This window comes from Mauremys mutica, chromosome 7, assembly GCF_020497125.1.
Source record: "Mauremys mutica isolate MM-2020 ecotype Southern chromosome 7, ASM2049712v1, whole genome shotgun sequence".
Lineage (NCBI taxonomy): Eukaryota > Metazoa > Chordata > Testudines > Geoemydidae > Mauremys > Mauremys mutica.
In genome coordinates, this window is record NC_059078.1 from 53,856,944 (window position 1) to 53,877,285 (window position 20,342).

Consider the following 20,342-nt stretch of genomic DNA (forward strand, 5'->3'; position numbering starts at 1 on the left):
ACACCCTATGCTCACTGGAGGCTCTGAGCTACATTTAAATAGCATGAATAGTCTGTATTAAACTGCTATCCAAAGCCAGGAAGATGATAGTTAAAGCTGCAAATGTGCTTAAGTTATTGTTGCACCTTGGGATTGCAGTGGTCTTGTTATATCCCCACCGTTACTCTGACACTTGGAATGCTAGAAGTCTCAATAGAGGGAGATTAGTGAGCAGAATGCAGTTAATAAACTCAAACGTGAATGGTAAACTGCATTATCCCATATCACTGCAATTTATCACTTGACTGTCATTCCATATGTGGGGTTGGAGCACAGAATTTAATAAATTACGTTTTTGTGTTCTATGTGCAGTGAATGGGATTGTGGCAACACAAATGATGACATAATTTACCTTTTCTCCAAGATACCACATAAATCTGTTTGTTGTGTATATAAGGAATTACCTAGAATCCTGTTAAGGAGAAGGAAGGGGCCTTGGACCCAGCCTACCTTTGCCTTTTATCCAAGTACTTCCATTTTTCTCTAACTTAAGGAGACGCTATGAGCATTTATGCCATAAATGGCAGGACTTTCCTTTATAGTCCTGAGCCCTGCTGTTGGCAATAACTCTGATCTCATCTCAGCAACCTAGTTATAGTGCATATGGTACTGTACCATAGGCAAAGTGTGCCAAACCAAGAAGAGCTCCCAATCCACAGGCTCAAGCAAATAGAAATCCTGAAACTTGGACAAGAATTTCCAGAAAGCCAGTTCAGATAGCTCCATGATTACTGCGTGCAGATTTCCTTTAGTTCAGCCCCCTTACCCTTCACTGGGGAAAAAGCCAAGTGATGTAGATGTATCATAGGATAATGTTGATTGATAAAAATACTTTTCATTCCAAGAGTATCTAAGGAAGATATTTAATAGCAGCTGCTAAAACTAGACATTTTAAAATTGGTAGGTTCAAATAACTTGCAACAAAGAGTTTTAAAAGAGTTGACAGAGGAGCTCTCTGGACCATTAATGTTGATTTTTAGGGTACGTCTACACTACGGGATTATTCCGAATTTACATAAACCGGTTTAACAAAACAGATTGTATAAAATCGAGTGTGCGCGGCCACACTAAACACATTAAATCGGTGGTGTGCGTCCACGGTCCGAGGCTAGCGTCGATTTCTGGAGCATTGCACTGTGGGTAGCTATTCCGTAGCTAGCCCATAGTTCCCGCAGCCTCCCCCGCCCCTTGGCATTTCCGGGTTGAGATCCCAGTGCCTGATGGGGAAAAAATCATTGTCGCGGGTGGTTCTGGGTACAGCCTCACCCCTCCCTCCCTGAGCAGCAGACAACCGTTTCGCGCCTTTTTTGCTTGGTGAACTGTGCAGACGCCATAGCACAGCAAGCATGGACCCTGCTCAGCTCAATACCGCAATCGTGAATGTTTTAAACACCTCGCGCACTCTCGTGCAGTCTATGGTGAACCAGGACCTTCAATCCGAGGCGAGGAGGAGGCGGATTCGGCAGCGCGGCGATGACAGTGATGAGGACGTAGACACAGAATTCTCTCAAACCGCGGGCCCCTGCGCTTTGGAGATCCTGATGGTAATGGGGCAGATTCTATCCATTGAACGCTGATTTTGGGCCCGGGAAACAAGCACTGACTGGTGGGACCGCATTGTGTTGCAGGTGTGGGACTGTTGCGTCTCGGTGCCTCTCAAGCGGGCATGAACAAAGCTCTTCAGTCAGTATGATTGGCAGCTAAGTCATTTATTTCTCCCCAGCATATTTCATTTATACAATTAATGCAGGCAATCAAGCAATTGCTAATTGGTTAATAAGGTGCAGACAGGCACAGCTGTAACTTCATTGGCTATTTAACATCCTGGCCAACCCTCTAATTCATTATCCTGTTATTGCCTCCCAGCAGATAAGAACTAGCTTCATCCTTGAAACTTGCATGTCAGTTTCCCACACTCTCATGCACAACAATCCCACATGGGACAATTCCCAGTGGCTGCGAAACTTTCGCATGCGTAAGGGCACTTTCATGGAACTTTGTGACTTGCTTGCCCCTGCCCTGAAACGCCAGAATACCAAGATGAGAGCAGCCCTCACAGTAGAGAAGCGAGTGGCGATAGCCCTGTGGAAGCTTGCAACGCCAGACAGCTACCGGTCAGTCGGGAATCAATTTGGAGTTGGAAAATCTACTGTGGGGGCTGCTGTGATGCAAGTAGCCAAAGCAATCACTAAGCTGCTGCTACGAAAGGTTGTGACTCTGGGAAACGTGCAGGCCATAGTGGATGGCTTTGCTGCACTGGGATTCCCTAACTGTGGGGGGGCGATAGATGGAACCCATATCCCTATCTTGGCACCGCAGCGCCAGGGCACCCAGTACGTAAACCGGAAGGGGTACTTTTCAATGGTGCTGCAAGCACTGGTGGATCACAAGGGACGTTTCACAAACATCCACGTGGGATGGCCAGGGAGGGTTCATGACGCTCGCGTCTTCAAAAGCACTACTCTGTTTAAACGGATGCAGCAAGGGAATTACTTCCCAGACCGGAAAATAACAGTTGGGGATGTTGAAATGCCTGTCGTTATCCTGGGGGACCCAGCCTACCCCTTGATGCCATGGCTCATGAAGCCATACACAGGCAGCCTGGACAGTGGTCAGGATCTGTTCAATTACAGACTGAGCAAGTGCAGAATGGTGGTGGAATGTGCATTTGGCCGTTTAAAGGCACGCTGGTGGACATTACTGACTTGCTCAGACCTCAGCCAAACCAATGTCCCCTATGTTATTGCTGCTTGCTGTATTCTCCACAATCTCTGTGAGAGTAAGGGGGAGACCTTTATGGCGGGGTGGGAGGCTGAGGCAAATCATCTGGCCGCTGATTACGCGCAGCCAGACACCAGGGAGATTAGAAGAGCACACCAGGAAGCGGTGCGCATCAGAGAAGCTTTGAAAACGAGCTTCATCAATGGCCAGGGTACAGTGTGACTGCTGTGTTTGTTGATGAACACCCAACCCCCTTGATTGACTCAGTCCCTGTAAGCAACTCCCCCTCCCCCTTCGAGTACAGCTTACTTATGCAAATAAAGTCACTCTAATTTAAAAAGCATGAATTCTTTATTGATTCATTATAAAAAGAGGGAGAGAAGTAAGGGTGTGGTTTGGGAGGAGGATAGGAGGTATGGAGAAGGCCATTAAAAAAAATTCACAGTAACGACATCCTTCTGGTTGGGCTGTCCATGGGGGTGGAGTGGGCGGGTGCACGGAGCCTCCCCCCACGCGTTCTTACACGTCTGGGTGAGGAGGATGTGGAACATGGTGAGGGTTGAGGGTGGTTATACAGGGGCTGCAGCGGCACTCTGTGATCCTGCTGCCGTTCCTGAAGCTCCACCAGACGCCGGAGCATGTCAGTTTGATCACGCAGCAGCCCCAGAGTTGCATCCCGCCACCGCTGATTTTCCTGCCGGTCTTCCTGCCGCCACCTCTCATCTCGGTTGTCCCTCCTGTCCTCACGTTCATCCCTCCTGTCCTCACATTCACTGGCCTCTTTCCTGTAATTTGATACCACGTCCTTCCACTCATTCAGATGAGCTCTTTCATTGCGTGTAACTTCCATAATATCCGAGAACATCTCATCTCGCGTCTTCTTTTTCTTCCGCCTTATCTGTGCTAGCCTTTGGGATGGAGGAGGGATGGTTGAAAAATTTGCAGCTGCATGAGGGAGATAAATATTTAGAAAGATACATTTTACAGAACAATGGTTATACTCTTTCACAGTGAACAGCACTATTCACCTAGCACATGTGATTTCCCTACAAGGTCGCATTTTTCATCTTAATAGTGAGTGCTTGCAGCTCTGGAGTTACAGATCTCACAGACACAGGTCCGGGCATCAGAATTCAGCTTGCATGCGGCCATGGTAAGCCACTGTCTTTCGGCTTCTGTAGTGATTTACCCCTCCCCCCCAACGCATGGCTAATATCACGCTAGCTCCCTGCTAATCAACAACCTTCCCACCCCCCCACCCACTGCGTGGCTGGTAGCTTGGGGAAGATCGCCGGTGACCAAACACAAAAAAGATCATCGGCATTTCACTCCTCCCCTCCCCCCGCTTCGCTACGTGCAGGAAAGGTTTTTTTTTTTAAGCTGCTGCAGTCCACGAACCCAGTAGAAAAATGGCCACCACCCTTACTTAAATTCCTGATTTTTAACCAGGTTATCCTGAACGATATCACTTTGCTGAGGATAACAGAACAAGATAAAGAGCGGATGCTTCTTGAATGCCAGCAGTCACCGGGACCATACGCTGCTATGCTTTGCCACGCAATGATACCTGATTACTTGCTACATGCATGGCGTGGTAAAGTGTCCTACCATGGTGGGCGGAACAAGGCTGCCTTGCCCAGAAACCTTCTGCAAAGGCTTCTGGAGTACCTACAGGAGCGCTTCATCGAGATGTCCCTGGAGGATTTCCTCTCAATCCCCGGACATGTTAACAAACTTTTCTAAGTAACTATACTGTCTGCGAATGCATCCCAAGTCCTCAGGGCAAATCAATCATTAAAAAAGGCTTGCTTAAAAAACAATGTTTGCTATTTGCAAAGGTACACTCACCAGAGGTCCCTTCCATGGCGTCATTGTCTGGGATAGTTGCTTGGGAGGGCTGGGAGGAGGGTAATTCCGTCAGGGTGATAAAAAGCTCCTGGCTGCTGGGGCTCACAGAGTGCTGTGTGCTCTCTGCTAGGTCTTCCTCCTCTTCTTCATCTTCATCTTCCCCGTCTGCATAATCCTCAGCCATGGCAGAGATTACAACCCCCACCTCGGAATCCACGATCAGGGGTGGGGTACTTGTGGCGCAGCCCCCTAAAATTGCATGCAGCTCAGCATAGAAGCGGCATGTTTTTCGACCTGCCCCGGACCTTCCGTTTGCTTCTTTGGTTTTCTGGTAGGCTTGTCTGAGCTCCTTAACTTTCACTCTGCACTGCACTGAGTCCCTGCTGTGGCCTTTATCCGTCATAGCCTTAGAAATTCTTTCAAATACTTTTTCATTTAGTCTTTTGGAACACAGTTCTGTTAGCACTGAATCCTCTCCCCATATAGCGATCAGATCCAGTACCTCCCGTGCAGTCCATGCTGGGGCTCTTTTTCGAGTCTCAGGAGACTGCATTGTTACCTGTGCTGATGAGCTCTGCGTGGTCACCTGTTCTGATGAGCTCTCCACGCTGGGGAAGCAGGAAATGAATTTCAAAAGTTCGCGGGGCTTTTCCTGTCTACCTGGCCAGTGCATCCGAGTTCAGAATGCTGTCCAGAGCGGTCAGTGGTGCACTGTGGGATACCGCCCGGAGGCCAATACCGTCAATTTGCGGCCACACTAACCCTATTCCGATATGTTAATCCCGATATTAGCGCTACTCCTCTCGTCGGGCAGGAGTACAGAAACCGATTTAAAGAGCCATTAAAATCGATATAAGGTGCCTCCTAGTGTGGACGGTTGTGGCGTTAAATCGGTTTTACGCTCCTAAAACCGATTTAAACGCCTAGTGTAGACCAGGCTTTAGTGTGTCTTGGAAGACTGGGGAAGAAAGCTAAAGTGTTAATATTTAAAAAGAATAAATGAGATGAGCAAAGTAATTATAGACCCATCAGTCTGATGCCAATTCTGGACAAGATAATGTAATAGCTGATATGGGAACTCCTTTAATAAAGAGGTAAAGGAGGGTGCTATAATTGCCAATCATCATGTGTATAGGAAAAACAGATCTTGTCAAACTAACTTGATATCTTTTTTTTCAATGAGGTTACAAGTTTGATGAAGGTAATAGTTTTAATGTAATATACTTAGACTTCTTTAAAGCATTTTACTTGGTACCACATGACATTTGATTAAGAAACTAGAGCAGTACAAAATTAACATTACGCGCATGAAATGCATTAAAAACTGGCTAATTGTTAAGTCTCAAAATGTAACTAAATGGGGAATCAGCATGGAGTGGGTGTGTTTCTAGTGGACTCCTGCACGGAGGGGTTCTTGGCTTACTGCTATTTAACAGTTTTATCAATGCTCTAGAAGAGAATGTAAAATCATCACTGATCAAGTTTGCAGATGACACAAAGATTGTTAAATGATGAAGAGGACAGGTTACTCATACAGAGCATTCTGGATTTCTTAGTAATCTGGGTGAAAGCAAACAATCTGTATTTTAATACAGCCACATATTAAGTCATACATCAGGAAACAAAGAATTCAGGCCATATTTAAACGATGAGGGACTTTATCTTGGGAAGCAGTGACTGTGGGAAAAGACTTAAGAATCATGGTAAATAATCAGCTGTGAACGTGAGCGCCCAGTGCAAAGCTGTGGCCAAAAAGACTAATGCATATATGGGAATATTGAGTAGGAGTAGAGAGATTATATTACCTCTGTATTTGGCACTCTTGCAACTACTACTGGAAATATCATGTCCAGTTCTGGTGTCCACATTTCAGGAAGGATGTTAATAAATTGGAGAGGATTCAGAGAAAAGGGGAGGAAGAGCTCAGTGGTTTGAGCATTGGCCTGCTAAACCCAGGGTTGTAAGCTCAATCCTTGAGAGGGCCATTTAGGGATCTGGGGCAAAAATCTATCTGCGGATTGGTCCTGCTTTGAGCAGGGGGTTGGACTAGATGACAACCTGAGGTCTCTTCTAACCCTGATATTCTATGATTCTATGAAAGAGCCATGATAGCGATTAAAGTAGTGATTCTCAAACTTTTTTTTTTTTTCCATAGACCACTTGAAAATTGCTGAGGGTCTCAGTGGACCACTTAATGATCTTTCCAAATATTGTTTATACCGTTAGCTAACTATTGTAAAGCGCTTTGGATAAAAGCGCTATATTAAAAAAAACCCTAATAATTGATGTTTTTTTGTTCTACAAATAAAAGCACACAACTCATATTTTAGTATTAGTAGTCTTACCTTTCTAATGCAATGGTAGTCCGTGGCAGTCCCTAAACTGGGGCTGGGAAGGAGGGGGGTCTCTCCTTCTCTCCCCTGCCGTGGCAGCCACTGAGCTGGGCTGGGAAGGAGGTGGGTCTCTCCTCGGTCACAGCAGCCACAGAGCTGAGGCTGGGAAGGAGGGCCATCTCTCCCTGGCAGCCGCAGCCCTGGAGCTGGGGAAAGTCACCTCTTTCTCTGGCTGCCACAGCCCTGCATGTCCCAAATTCCCTACCACTCCCTCTTCTCACCCCACTGCCCCCTCTCATATACCTCCTATTCCCCACAAGGCCACTACCTCACCTTACAGTTAATTAGGGTGGGTGACCGCCCAGGCACTCACCTTAGAGGGAACTATCCATGAACCACCTGAATGGCGCTCGTGGCCCGCCAGTGGTCCACAGACCACAGTTTGGGAACTTCTGGATTAAAGGATTAGAAAAATGTATTTTATAGTGATGCTTGAGGAGTTCAATCTGTGTAGTTTAACAAAGAGACAGTTAATGGATTACAGTACCTACATGGGAAACACATTTGATAATACAAGGCTTATTATGCAAGGTCCAATGGCTGGAAGCTGAAGTGTGACAATTTTAGATTAGAAATAAGGCATATGTTTTTAATATTGAGAATAATTAACAATTGGAACAGTTTATCAAACGTTGAGGTGGGTTCTCCATCACTGGAAATTTTTAAACCAAGATTGGATTTTTTCTAAAAGATTATGTTCTCAGTCAAACAGGAATTAATTCAGGGACGTCTATGGCCTTTGTTACATGTGAGGTCAGACTAGATGATCACAGTGGTCCCTTCTTGTCTAGTCTATGAATCATCATCTTCTAACTTAAGGCTCTGGGCCACAGTTTTCTACTCTTCCAGAGACAACTCTACATAACATTTATAAGCTGAGACCTTTTGCAAGCTGGAGACCACAACCTGTCCCTTCTGGGTCAGGAAAGAAAGCAAATACCTTCCTTGAGTAAGGACTACATGAAGCCTTGCATACCCCACTATGGACAGGAAATCCATTCTGTGTCATACTTTCCACATACAGCCTAGAGATGAATTTTAGCTGCATCCAGTATATGGGACCTGATCCAAAGTCCTTGATGTCAATGGGAAGACTCCCATTGATTGCAATGACCTTTGGATCAGGCCCATAGACTTCAAGCAACTTGCTCCCTCCACTGCCCCCTCTCTCTCCAACCCTCTCCTCCAACACTGAGGAAATGTCTAGCAATACAGGCCTGATCTAACACAGAGTGGTAGAATTAGGTGTCCGCTATTTCCTTCTGCAACAGGGAAGACTTGCAGACCTGGGGCCTGATTAGTGAGAGAGAATGGTAGGTGGTTAAGAAGGGCTAAGTTCAGGGAACCTTGATAGTATTTCCAGCTTGCATAGGTGTACATATATATATATATAGTTTTTTAAATATCAGAATTATGCAGAGTTCCTTCTGTCTCATGTCTCTTTATTTACAATTCTAGTGAAGTGTATGAGTCAGAATTAATTTTATTTCCTTTCTACAGGTGGTGGCGAAAGAAGCCTGGGAGAACCATAGATTAAGAAATGACTCTATCATCGTGGATATTTTTCATGGCCTTTTCAAATCCACCCTGGTCTGTCCAAAATGCTCCAAAGTTTCTGTGACCTTTGACCCTTTCTGCTATTTAACTCTTCCATTGCCCTTGAAGAAAGATCGTTCCATGGACGTTTCTCTGGTTTTTGCAGACCTGCATCATAGACCTACCCAGGTAAAAAAAGACATTTGTAGGTGTGAATTATCCCCAAAGACATTCTCTGCAATCCAGTTCAGGAAAATCTGATCCATTTGACTATGATTTTCAAAGTCACCCAAATGCCAAATTCTCATTTAAAAATTATTGGGAATTGAGCACCCAAAATCGAAAGTGGTTTAGAAAATATCTCAGTCTAAGTGACTGGGATGATGGGGCAGCAGGAAGCTTATTTGCCGTGGTGGCAACAAGACTACATATGATAATATTGGAGAGCATAAGCAATGACACGTTTGATTGTCACATCCAACCCTGCCTGCCTCTGGTGCCTTGGGAAGTGCTAGGCTGAAACTTCTCTTGAATGTATACGGCTCTGAGAGGGCTTATGCAAAAATGAGGGGTTAGTTAAACAGAAATTAAAAGGTACAGTGACTAGAGTGAAATCCCTGCAAGCTGCATGGACACTTTTCAAAGACAGCATAATAGAGGCCCAACTTAAATATATACCCCAAATTAAAAAAAACACAGTAAAAGAACTAAAAGAGAGCCACCATGGCTTAACAACCATGTGAAAGAAGCAGTGGTAGATAAAAGGCATCTTTTAAAAAGTGGAAGTCAAATCCTAGTGAGGTAAATAGAAAGGAGCATAAACACTGCCAAATTAAGTGTAAAAATATAATGAGAAAAGCCAAAAAGGAGTTTGAAAAACAGCTAGCCAAAAACTCAAAAGGTAATAACAAAATGTTTTTAAGTACATCAGAAGCAGGCAGCCTGCTAAACAACCAGTGGGGCCTCTGCACGATTGAAATACAAAAGGAGCACTTAAAGATGATGTGGCACCTTATAGACTAACAGACGTTTTGCAGCATGAGCTTTGAATACCCACTTCTTCGGATGCAACCGAATACCCACTTCTTCGGATGCAACCGAAGAAGTGGGTATTCACCCACGAAAGCTCATGCTGCAAAACGTCTGTTAGTCTATAAGGTGCCACAGGATTCTTTGCTGCTTCTACAGAACCAGACTAACACGGCTACCCCTCTGATACTTAAAGATGATGAAGTCATTGTGGAGAAACTAAATGAATTCTTGGCTTCAGCCTTCACAGCTGAGGATGTTAGGGAGATTCCCAAACCTGAGCCGGCTTTTGTAGGTGACAAATTTGAGGAATTGTCACAGATTGAGGTGTCACTAGAGAAGGTTTTGGAATTAATTGATAAACTTAACAGTAACAAGTCACCAGGACCAGATGGCATTCACCCAAGAGTTCTGAAAGAACTCAAATGTGAAATTGCAGAACTAACTACTATGGTTTGTAACCTGTTCTTTAAATCGGCTTCTGTACCCAGTGACTGGAAGATAGCTAATGTAATGCCAATATTTAAAAAGGGCTTTAGAGGTGATCCCGGCAATTACAGACCGGTAAGTCTAATGTCAGTACCGGGCATATTAGTTGAAACAATCGTAAAGAATAAAATTGTCAGACACATAGAAGAACATAAACTGTTGGGCAAAAGTCAACATAGTTTCTGGAAAGGGAAATCATGTCTTATTCATCTATTAGAGTTCTTTGAAGGGGTCAACAAACATGTGGACAAGGGGGATCCAGTGGACATAGTGTACTTAGATTTCCAGAAAGCCTTTGACAAGGTCCCTCACTAAAGGCTCTTATGTAAATTAAGTTGTCATGAGATAAGAGGGAAGATCCTTTCATGGATTGAGAACTGGTTAAGAGACGGGGGAACAAAGGGTAGGAATAAATGGTAAATTTTCAGAATGGAGAGGGGTAACTAGTGGTGTTCCCCAAGGGTCAGTCCTAGGACCAATCCTATTCAACTTATTCATAAATTATCTGGAGAAAGGGGTAAAAAGTGAGGTGGCAAAGTTTGCAGATGATACTAAACTGCTCAAGATAGTTAAGACCAAAGCAGACTGTGAAGAACTTCAAAAAGATCTCACAAAACTAAGTGATTGGGCAACAAAATGGCAAATGAAATTTAATGTGGATAAATGTAAAGTAATGCACATTGGGAAAAATAACCCCAATTATACATACAATATGACGGGGGCTAATTTAGCTACAACTAATCAGGAAAAAGATCTTGGAGTCATTGTGGATAGCTCTCTGAAGACGTCCATGCAGTGTGCAGCGGCAGTCAAAAAAGCAAACAGGATGTTAGGAATCATTAAAAAGGGGATAGAGAATAAGATGGAGAATATCTTCTTGTCCTTATATAAATCCATGGAACGCCCACATCTTGAATACTGCATACAGATGTGGTCTCCTCATCTCAAAAAAGATATACTGGCATTAGAAAAGGTTCAGAGAAGGGCAACTAAAATTATTAGGGGGTTGGAACAGATCCCATATGAAGAGAGATTAAAGAGGCTAGGACTTTTCAGCTTGGAAAAGAGGAGACTAAGGGGGGATATGATAGAGGTATATAAAATCACGAGTGATGTGCAGAAAGTAAATAAGGAAAAGTTATTTACCTGTTCCCATAATATAAGAACTAGGGACCACCAAATGAAATTAATGGGCAGCAGGTTTAAAACAAATACAAGGAAATTCTTCTTCACACAGCGCACAGTCAACCTGTGTAACGCCTTACCTGAGGAGGTTGTGAAGGCTAGGACTATAACAGGGTTTAAAAGAGAACTGGATAAATTCATGGAGGTTAAGTCCATTAATGGCTATTAGCCAGGATGGGTAAGGAATTGTGTCCCTAGCCTCTGTTTGTCAGAGGGTGGTGTTGGATGGCAGGAGAGAGATCACTTGATCATTACCTGTTAGGTTCGCTCCCTCTGGGGCACCTGGCATTGGTCACTGTCCGTAGACAGGATACTGGGCTGGATGGACCTTTGATCTGACCCAGTATGGCCATTCTTATGTTCTTGTTCTTATGACCTTATGATCCTGAGCAGAAATTAGAAAATATCCTGTGTTTGCAGAAATTCAGGAACAACTTGACCCTTTTATGTATCTGCTGTATGGCCGGGTGGGTTTATCTGTGATCTGGAAATGGGAGTGGACAATCAGGTGTCAAAAATTGCAGATGGCACAAAATTACTTAGGTTGATGAAGACTGGAAAAGACCAAGAAGCTTCAGAAAGATCAAATAAAGCTAAAAGAATGGGCAATATAATGTCAGATGAAAGGCAGTGCTGACAAATACAAAACAATGTGCATTGGAGGCCATAATTTGTACTACTCGTACAGTTTTCTGTCATTTTAAATGAAAAAGACCGAAGCATTATTGTAGACTCATCAGTGAAAACCTGCTCACTGTACAGTGTCCATCAAAAAAGCAAACGTAAGTTGAGATTTATACAGAAATGGAAGGAAAATAATTCTGAAGATATTAGATCATTATGAACCAGTGACATAGCTTTATCTGGAATACTGAGTTCAGTTCTGTTCACCCTATCTCAGAAAGGATATAGCAGAAACAGAAGGGATTCAGAGACAGGCAATAAAATTGTTAGCGGCCTGGAAACGTTCTTTATGAGTGACAATTGAAATGACACCCTGATTAGTTTAGAGAGGAGGTTAATAGGAGGAGACCTTAGAGAGGTATATAAAATAATAAATGGCATAGATAGAATGTTTATAAGCATTCTCATAAAACAAGAACAAGGTGGACCTTCAATGAGATTGAAAGATAACACATTTAAAACTGATGAAAGCAAGTACTTTATGTGACACCTAATTAACGTGTGGAATTCATTGCCACTGGATAACATCGAGGCCAAAAGCTTAGCAGGATTTAAGAAAGGATTAGAAAATTTTATGGATAATTGGAACAATGCACAGATAAGGTAAAAATACAAATAGAGGATTTAAATGAACAAGGCAGCCTCTGGGGTCATGTGGAACCTTACTGTATGGACATGTTAAGTAATTAACCACTGCAAGGATTCTTGCACCTTTCTCTGAAGCATCTGGTATTGTCCTCTGTCTGAATCAGGATATTGGATTAGACAATCCACTGATGGCAGTTCCTGTCTTCAAGAACTTCTGTGCATCCCCACTTGTGCGATAGCTCCCTCTGCTGATGAGCTCTCAGAGCCCTCTTCAGAGCAGTGGGGTGTACATGTTCTGATGTTTTCAAACATTCAGCAGCCAGGTTATAGAAGGGAGGGCACTTCTCAGCTGTCTCAGTTCCTTCTGCTGTGTCTCTTGACTACTGTCATGGTGGTAAGTTTAGTGCCCTGTTCTGTAGTTGAGGTATGTCCCTAAGTTTAGTTGAGTTCTCAAAATTCTTCTTCGAGTGATTGCTCATATGCATTCCAGTTAGGTGTGCGCGCGCCGTGTGCACGCTCGTCGGAAGATTTTTACCCTAGCAACACTCGGTGGGTCGGCTGGGCGCCCCCTGGAGTGGCGCCGCTATAGCGCCAGATATATGCCCCTGCCGACCCATCCGCTCCTCAGTTCCTTCTTACCGCCCGTGACGGTCGTTGGAACAGTGGAGTGCGGCATCGCTGTCCTCCACAGCCCTAGCTTCTCACTCTTGTCTCTACCTCGTTGTGTATATAGTTCCACTTTAGTGTAGTTAGAGTTAGTTTACTAGTTTAGTTGTAGTTAGTGTATAGTTTACAGGGGAATTGGGGGACTAGCCCCCTTTTTTCCCCCGACCCGGTGCAGGCTCATGCCCAAGGCACCGGGGTTTAAGCCGTTCTCGGCCTGCCAGAAGCCGATGCCGGTTGGAGACCCTCACGAATCTTGCCTGAAGTGCTTAGGAGAGTCTCACCTTCCTGACAAGTGCCGCATTTGCAAGTCATTCAAGGCTAGAACAAAAAAGGAGCGGGACTTTCGCTTAAAGCAGCTCCTAATGGAGTCGGCACTTAGCCCTGCGGCGCTGGCACCGACCGCCCAGCAGTCTGCATTGGTGAGGGGTGCGCCTTCGGCACCAGCTCACCCCGGCACCGAGGCCCAGCACCGACAACGGCCGGCACCGGTCCCCTGGCACTGTTCCCTCTCCCCCTCGGGGAAACGCAAGGCGGTGCCGACGTCGTCCAAAAAGGACCATACATCCAGGCTTGTAGACCGAACTCCGGCACCTACGCCGGCACCACCAACGCCGGCACCGCAGGTCCAAGCTCCTAGCGTGGCACCGTCGACTCCGGCACCGCAAGGGCCGTCAAGTCCGGTCCTGCTCTGCTCCCCGGTGCACACCGCGGTTGAGCTGGCTCTCCCGTCAACTCCTGAGACCTTTTCGACAGCAAGAGAGCTGATTGCGTTGACGGAGCCAACGCAGCCTCAACCCCTGGCACTGCCGGTGCGGGTTGTCAAATCAGTGGGCAAGCCGGCCATAATGAGGCCTCCTTCCCCTGACCACTAGGAAAAACATCACTCCAGATCTCGATCTCGGAGGCCTTCCTGCTCACGCCGATCTCGATCCCGGCACCGCTCGCAGTCCCGGTACCGCTCTCCATCGTGGTACCGGTCGTACTCGCAGAGACGCTCCCGATCCCGGTCACCGGACAGATGATATCGGCACCGGTCCGGCTCTCGGTACCGCTCTCGGTACTGCTCGTCCCGCAGCTGTTCTCACCATAGAGACTCGAGATCCCGGTCGACCTCCCGGCACCGGCACGGTAGATGGTCCCGATCTCACTCCTGGCACCGACAAGACCGGCACCGTTCCCCGGTACTGTCCCGGGGCAGAATGGCTGGATCGGCGGCACCGTCACACAGCTTGTCGGCACCGCCATGGCCTTCGAGACAACCGTCCGTCTCCTCCCACGCCGACAGTGCTGCTTACCAGCAGGCCAAACCTCAAGGCCAGGACCAAGGCCCTCCTCCTTCTGGACCCCGTGGGCATACCACGAGGCGTAAGGTGCCCCGTTTGCGGCTCAGCGCTCGAGGCCCTCCGACCATTGAGCTCCAGAAGCCACTGTTAGCAGGCCCCCTCCCACAGACGTGGAAGAGGCACCACTGGCATCTGAGGATCCTGAAACTCCTCTCGCTGCAGAGGCTCCTCCGCCGCTCACTGATCCACCCCAGGACCCTCTGGTACCGGGTCTCTCCTCCTCCTCCTCACCTGATGAGGCAGTTGCAGGAACATCCTCCTCAGGCCCTCCTATTGACCTTCGGGCACATCAGGATTTATTGAGGAGGGTAGCCCAAAATATGAACCTGCCGGTTGAGGAGGTAGCAGAAGTTGAGGATCCGGTGGTGGACATATTGACGGGAGATGCCCCCCTTCGTGTGGCCCTGCCGTTTATTCGGACTATCCAAAACAATATGGCAGTCACCGGCCTCCATCCCACCGACTGCTCGGGGAGTGGAAAGGAAGTACATGGTCCCGTCGAAGGGCTATGAGTATCTGTACACTCACCCTGCTCCCTGCTCGCTGGTAGTCCAGTCCGTCAACGAACGTGAACGGCATGGCCAGCAGGCGCCAGCGCCTAAGTCAAAGGAGGCGAGGCGCATGGACCTTTTAGGCCGTAAGATCTACTTGGCTGGCGGCCTTCAACTGAGGGTGGCCAACCAGCAGGCCCTTTTAAGCCGCTACTGTTTTAATACATGGGTGTCTGTAGGCAAGTTCACAGAGCTTCTGCCACAAGACTCCCATCCAGAGTTCACGGCCCTGTTGGAAGAGGGTAAAAAAGTGGCCAGGACGGCCCTGCAGGCCTCCTTGGACTCAGCGGACTCGGCAGCCAGAACCTTGGCCTCTGGTATAACAATGAGGTGCATATAACAATTCAGGATCTGCCCTTTGATGGTCAAGGTCTCTTTTCGGAGAAAACTGACCCAAGGCTGCAGAGCCTCAAGGACAACCGCATTACAATGCGCTCGTTGGGTATGCACACCCCGGTGACCCAACATAGGTCCTTCCGGCCCCAGCCGTACCGCCCCTACAATCAGCCCAGGCCGCAACCAGACACCAGGTGTCGTGGCAGGGTGAACCGGTGTAGACAGTCGGGCAACCAGGGGAGCCAAACCCAGCCGCCCCCGAAACCTGCTTCGGGGTCGAAGCAGAACATTTGATGGGACGCCCGAGGGCGGCCCACCAGTTTCACTACCGGATCCTTCCCCATTTTTTTCCAACCGTCTCTCTCATTTCCTCCCTGCTTGGTCCCAGATAACATCCGACAGCTGGGTCCTCCGCACGGTGGAAGCGGGATACCACCTCCAATTTGTTTCGCCCCCTCCCATGCACCCTACCCGTCCCTCTTCAGGGACCCCTCTCACGAGCAATTCCTCTTGCAAGAGGTCGAGACTCTCTTGAGTTTGGGTGCCATAGAGGAGGTGCCAGAAGGCATGAGGGGCAGGGGGTTTTATTCCCGCTATTTCCTAATCCCCAAGGCAAAGGGAGGTCTACGACCAATCCTAGACCTGTGAGAGCTCAACAGTTTTATGGTAAAGGTCATGTTCCGCATGGTAAGCCTGGGGTCCATTATCCCTTCCCTGGATCCGGGATACTGGTATGCCGCCCTCGATATGAAGGACGCGTACTTCCATATTGCCATTTACCCGCCTCATCGACGTTACCTTCGCTTTGTCGTCAATCACCGGCACTACCAGTTCATGGTGCTCCCCTTCGGCCTCTCTACGGCGCCGAGGGTCTTCACCAAGTGCATAGCTGTGGTCGCTGCAGCTCTCCGCCGTCGTCGGATACACATCTACCCGTACCTTGACGACTGGCTGATTCGCGGGACTTCCCAACAGCAGGTGTCTCAGCACATGAGCGTGGTCACAGACTTCTTCCGCCGGCTAGGCCTTATGAACAACGCCGAAAAGTCTACATTGACTCCAACGCAGAGGATAGAATTCATCGGCGTGGTTCTGGACTCCAATCTGGCCAGAGCCTGCCTCCCTCTGCCCTGGTTCCACGCCATGGCTTCGATCATTCGAAGCTTCCAGTCCTTCCCGACAACGTCGGTGCGCACCTGCCTCAGACCTACTAGGTCATATGGCCTCATGCACTTTCGTGACCCTGTACGCGAAGCTCAAGCTTCGAAGTTTCCAAACATGGCTCGCGTCCATATATCGCCCGCACAGGGACAATATAGACACGGTAGTCACGATTCCTGGGTCAGTCCTCGACTCCTTCAACTGGTGGTTAGACCCAGCGGTACTGTGCGTGGGAGTCCTGTTCCACCCTCCCCAACCCTCCATAGCGCTAACCACAGACGCCTCGTTCTTGGGGTGGGGTGCCCACCTCAGCAACTTGCACACTCAGGGCCTCTGGTCACCCCACGAGCTGGCCTTACATATCAACGTCAGGGAGCTGAGGGCAGTCCGCCTGGCGTGCCAGACGTTCCGAGTCCATCTACAATGACGCTGTGTATCCGTCTTCACGGACAACACAACAACAATGTTTTACATAAACAAGCAGGGCGGGGCGCGTTCCTCCCGGCTTTGCCAAGAAGCCATCCAACTGTGGGGCTTCTGCATAGCCCACTCTATACATTTAGTAGCGTCCTTTCTCCTGGGAGTACAGAATACCCTGGCAGACCGTCTCAGCAGGTCATTCCTGTCTCACGAATGGTCGATCCGTCCCGATGTCATTCACACAGTTTTCCAGAGGTGGGGCTTTCCCCAAGTAGACCTCTTTGCCTCCAAAGAGAACAGGAAATGCCACAGGTTCTGCTCCTACCAGGGACGCTCCCCGGGCTCCCTTTCAGACGCGTTTCTCCTCCCGTGGACGAGACACCTGCTGTATGCCTTCCCACCGTTTCCCCTCATTCACAGAGTGCTGCTCAAGCTCCGGAGGGACAGAGCCAACCTTATTCTCATCGCTCCGGCATGGCCGAGACAGCATTGGTACGACTGTTTGACCTATCAGTGGCAGAACCAATTCCCCTGCCACTATGGCCGGATCTCATAACGCAGGACTTCGGCAGGCTTCACCACCCGGACCTGCAGTCCCTTCACCTCACGGCTTGGCTCCTGCGTGGTTGACCCAGGTGGAGCGGAGTTGCTCTGCTGCGGTTCAGCAGGTGCTTCTGGGGAGCAGGAAGCCTTCCACTAGGTCGACTTACCTCGCCAAGTGGAAGCGTTTTGCCCACTGGTGCGATCAGAGCGGCCTCGATCCTCACCTGGTGTCTATTCCAAAGATATTGGACTACCTTTGGTCCCTCAAGGAGCAGGGCCTAGCGGTCTCCTCCTTAAAGGTGCACCTGGCAGCCATTTCGGCCTTCCTACCCAGCGAGGGTGGCCGTTCTATTTTTTCTAATCAGATGGTTTCCCGGTTCCTTAAGGGTCTAGAACGGTTGTACCCACAGATCCGGCGCCCGGCCCCTACCTGGGACTTAAACCTGGTCTTAGCCAAACTTATAGGGGCCCCTTTCGAGCCCATGGCCACGTGTTCCCTTTTGTATCTTTCCTGGAAGACGGCCTTCCTCGTCGCTATCACTTCGGCGAGGCGAGTCTCAGAACTTCGCGCCCTGATGGCTGACCCACCTTATACGGTCTTCCACAAAGACAAAGTGCACCTTTGGCCACACCCCTCCTTCCTCCCCAAGGTGGTGTCTGCTTTTCATGTAAACCAGGACATCTTCCTCCCTGTTTTTTTCCTGAAACCGCACTCATCGCGCCGGGAACAGCAGCTTCATACTTTGGACGTCCGTAGGGCTCTAGCTTTTTATATAGAGCGGACGAAACCCTTTCGGCGTTCGCCCCAGCTCTTTGTGGCAGTGGCGGACCGCATGAAGGGCATGCCAGTCTCTTCCCAGCGGATCTCATCTTGGGTGACATCCTGTATCAAGACATGCTACGAGCTTGCTCAGGTTCAGGCTAGCCATCTCACTGCTCACTCTACAAGGGCATAGGCCTCTTCTGCCACCTTCCTGGCCCATGTTCCCATCCAGGAAATCTGTGGGCGGCTACCTGGTCTTCCGTTCACACCTTTGCTTCCCACTATGCATTGGTACAACAATCCAGAGACAATGCAGCCTTCGGCTCAGCAGTCTTACATTCTGCTATGTCTCACTCCGACCCCACCGCCTAGGTAAGGCTTGGGAATCACCTAACTGGAATGCATATGAGCAATCACTCGAAGAAGAAAAGACGGTTACTCACCGTTGTAACTGTTGTTCTTCGAGATGTGTTGCTCATATCCATTCCAGACCCGCCCTCCTTCCCCACTGTCGGAGTAGCCGGCAAGAAGGACCTGAGGAGCGGATGGGTCGGCAGGGGTATATATCTGGCGCTATAGCGGCACCACTCCAGGGGGCGCCCAGCCGACCCACCGAGTGTTGCTAGGGTAAAAATCTTCCGACGAGCGTGCACGCGGCGCGTGCACACCTAACTGGAATGGATATGAGCAACACATCTCGAAGAACAACAGTTACAACGGTGAGTAACCGTCTTTTCCCTCCAGTGCTGAAGCTGTGCTCAGATTGAAACCTGCAAGGGGTTGAAAAGCTGTGCCCATGTTGAAGATGATTCCAGAATCAGATGCCCGAGTGAGGTTTTTGATCTGTTTGGGGGATTTCCCCCTCTTCGACCCAGTATGCTGCCTGCAAGGCATTCACACCCCAGGCTTTCCAGGATTGCCAACTGCAGCCCCAGCTGCACCTTATGGAAGTGGCCCTAAAGGCTCTTGAGTTACTAGAAGGCTGTGTTTCTGTGCACCGCCCAGACTGACCTTTATCTTCATCGCTGCCCATACCAGTTGTATGGGCAAAGTTGTTTACTCTGGCCACAGCTTCAGCACCAGCTTTCACTAGGGACTTGAGTGCTGGGTCAGTTACCTTAGAGTCTGCTCCACGTGATACAATCAAGATTCAACACAAAACAGTGCCTTTGGCACTGACTTCTGCCACAAAGGCAGCTCCAATGATCATCTAAGCTGGCACTAGCTTCTGCTAGGCCCCTTAAAGCACCTGGCTCTGCTTGTACAGCAGAACACTCCTTGCTCTGCCTCAGGCTTTCCTTCATAGGGCTTCAGCCTCAGCACTGATTACTGCACCAATTCTGAGGAGGAGAAAAGGAAATGTTTGTCCAGCAGTGAAGTGTGTCCTAAAAAGAAACAGCAGCATTTCTGCTGGACTTTGCTGCAGCAGGAGCCCTGTTTGGGTTCTTCATGCTTTGGCACCATCTTCCTGCTTAGATATTTACCTCATCTCATCATTGAGCCTGGAGTAGTTACCTAGCCCTCCTATCTGGGACTCTCAATTCTGGACCATTGCTGATCTGAAGATTGGAGGATCTTCTGTGCTGCCCGGCACGAGGGCACAGAGCCTTCTGACTCCATAAGGAGTCCAACTCATAGACTTACACAGAGTCCTTTACAGCTTCTAACTATGGAACTATATTTGGGACTAAATACAAACTTTCAGAGTTGGCTGGACCTAGTGGCAGGGTGACCCCAGCTTGTCTTTTTCCCCCAGCTCTAGGGCTTTGGGGAGTGTCCCATCAACACAGCCCCTGTTTCAGTACTAGGGCCTGATTTTATGGCACCAATACAAGTGGACCCAGCATCACAGCCTTATCCTCCTCTTCCTCTACCAACTCCCTGGTGCCTTCTCTATTGATGACCTGGATGTCTTAAGAGGTAATTCTGAAAGATATATATATATATATAATTAACTTTCTGAAGGGGGATGTCACTGGTGCTACCTCCCCAGATCACAACACTGGATCCTCAGTTGTCACTTTCCAGATATCCGTGTCAAGTGTTG

The 20,342-nt window shown here is 48.2% G+C and overlaps 1 protein-coding gene across 3 annotated transcripts in view; it reads left to right on the top strand.

The window, feature by feature from the left end:
- The window catches only part of USP4 (ubiquitin specific peptidase 4), a 124,632-nt gene that overhangs the window by 41,910 nt on the left and 62,380 nt on the right, over positions 1-20,342 (top strand). For all 3 annotated transcript variants that reach the window (XM_045024121.1, XM_045024122.1, XR_006581062.1), the window contains one exon: positions 8,502-8,726. In XM_045024121.1, the coding sequence (XP_044880056.1) occupies positions 8,502-8,726 (225 nt within the window). The remainder of the gene's footprint in view (positions 1-8,501; positions 8,727-20,342) is intronic.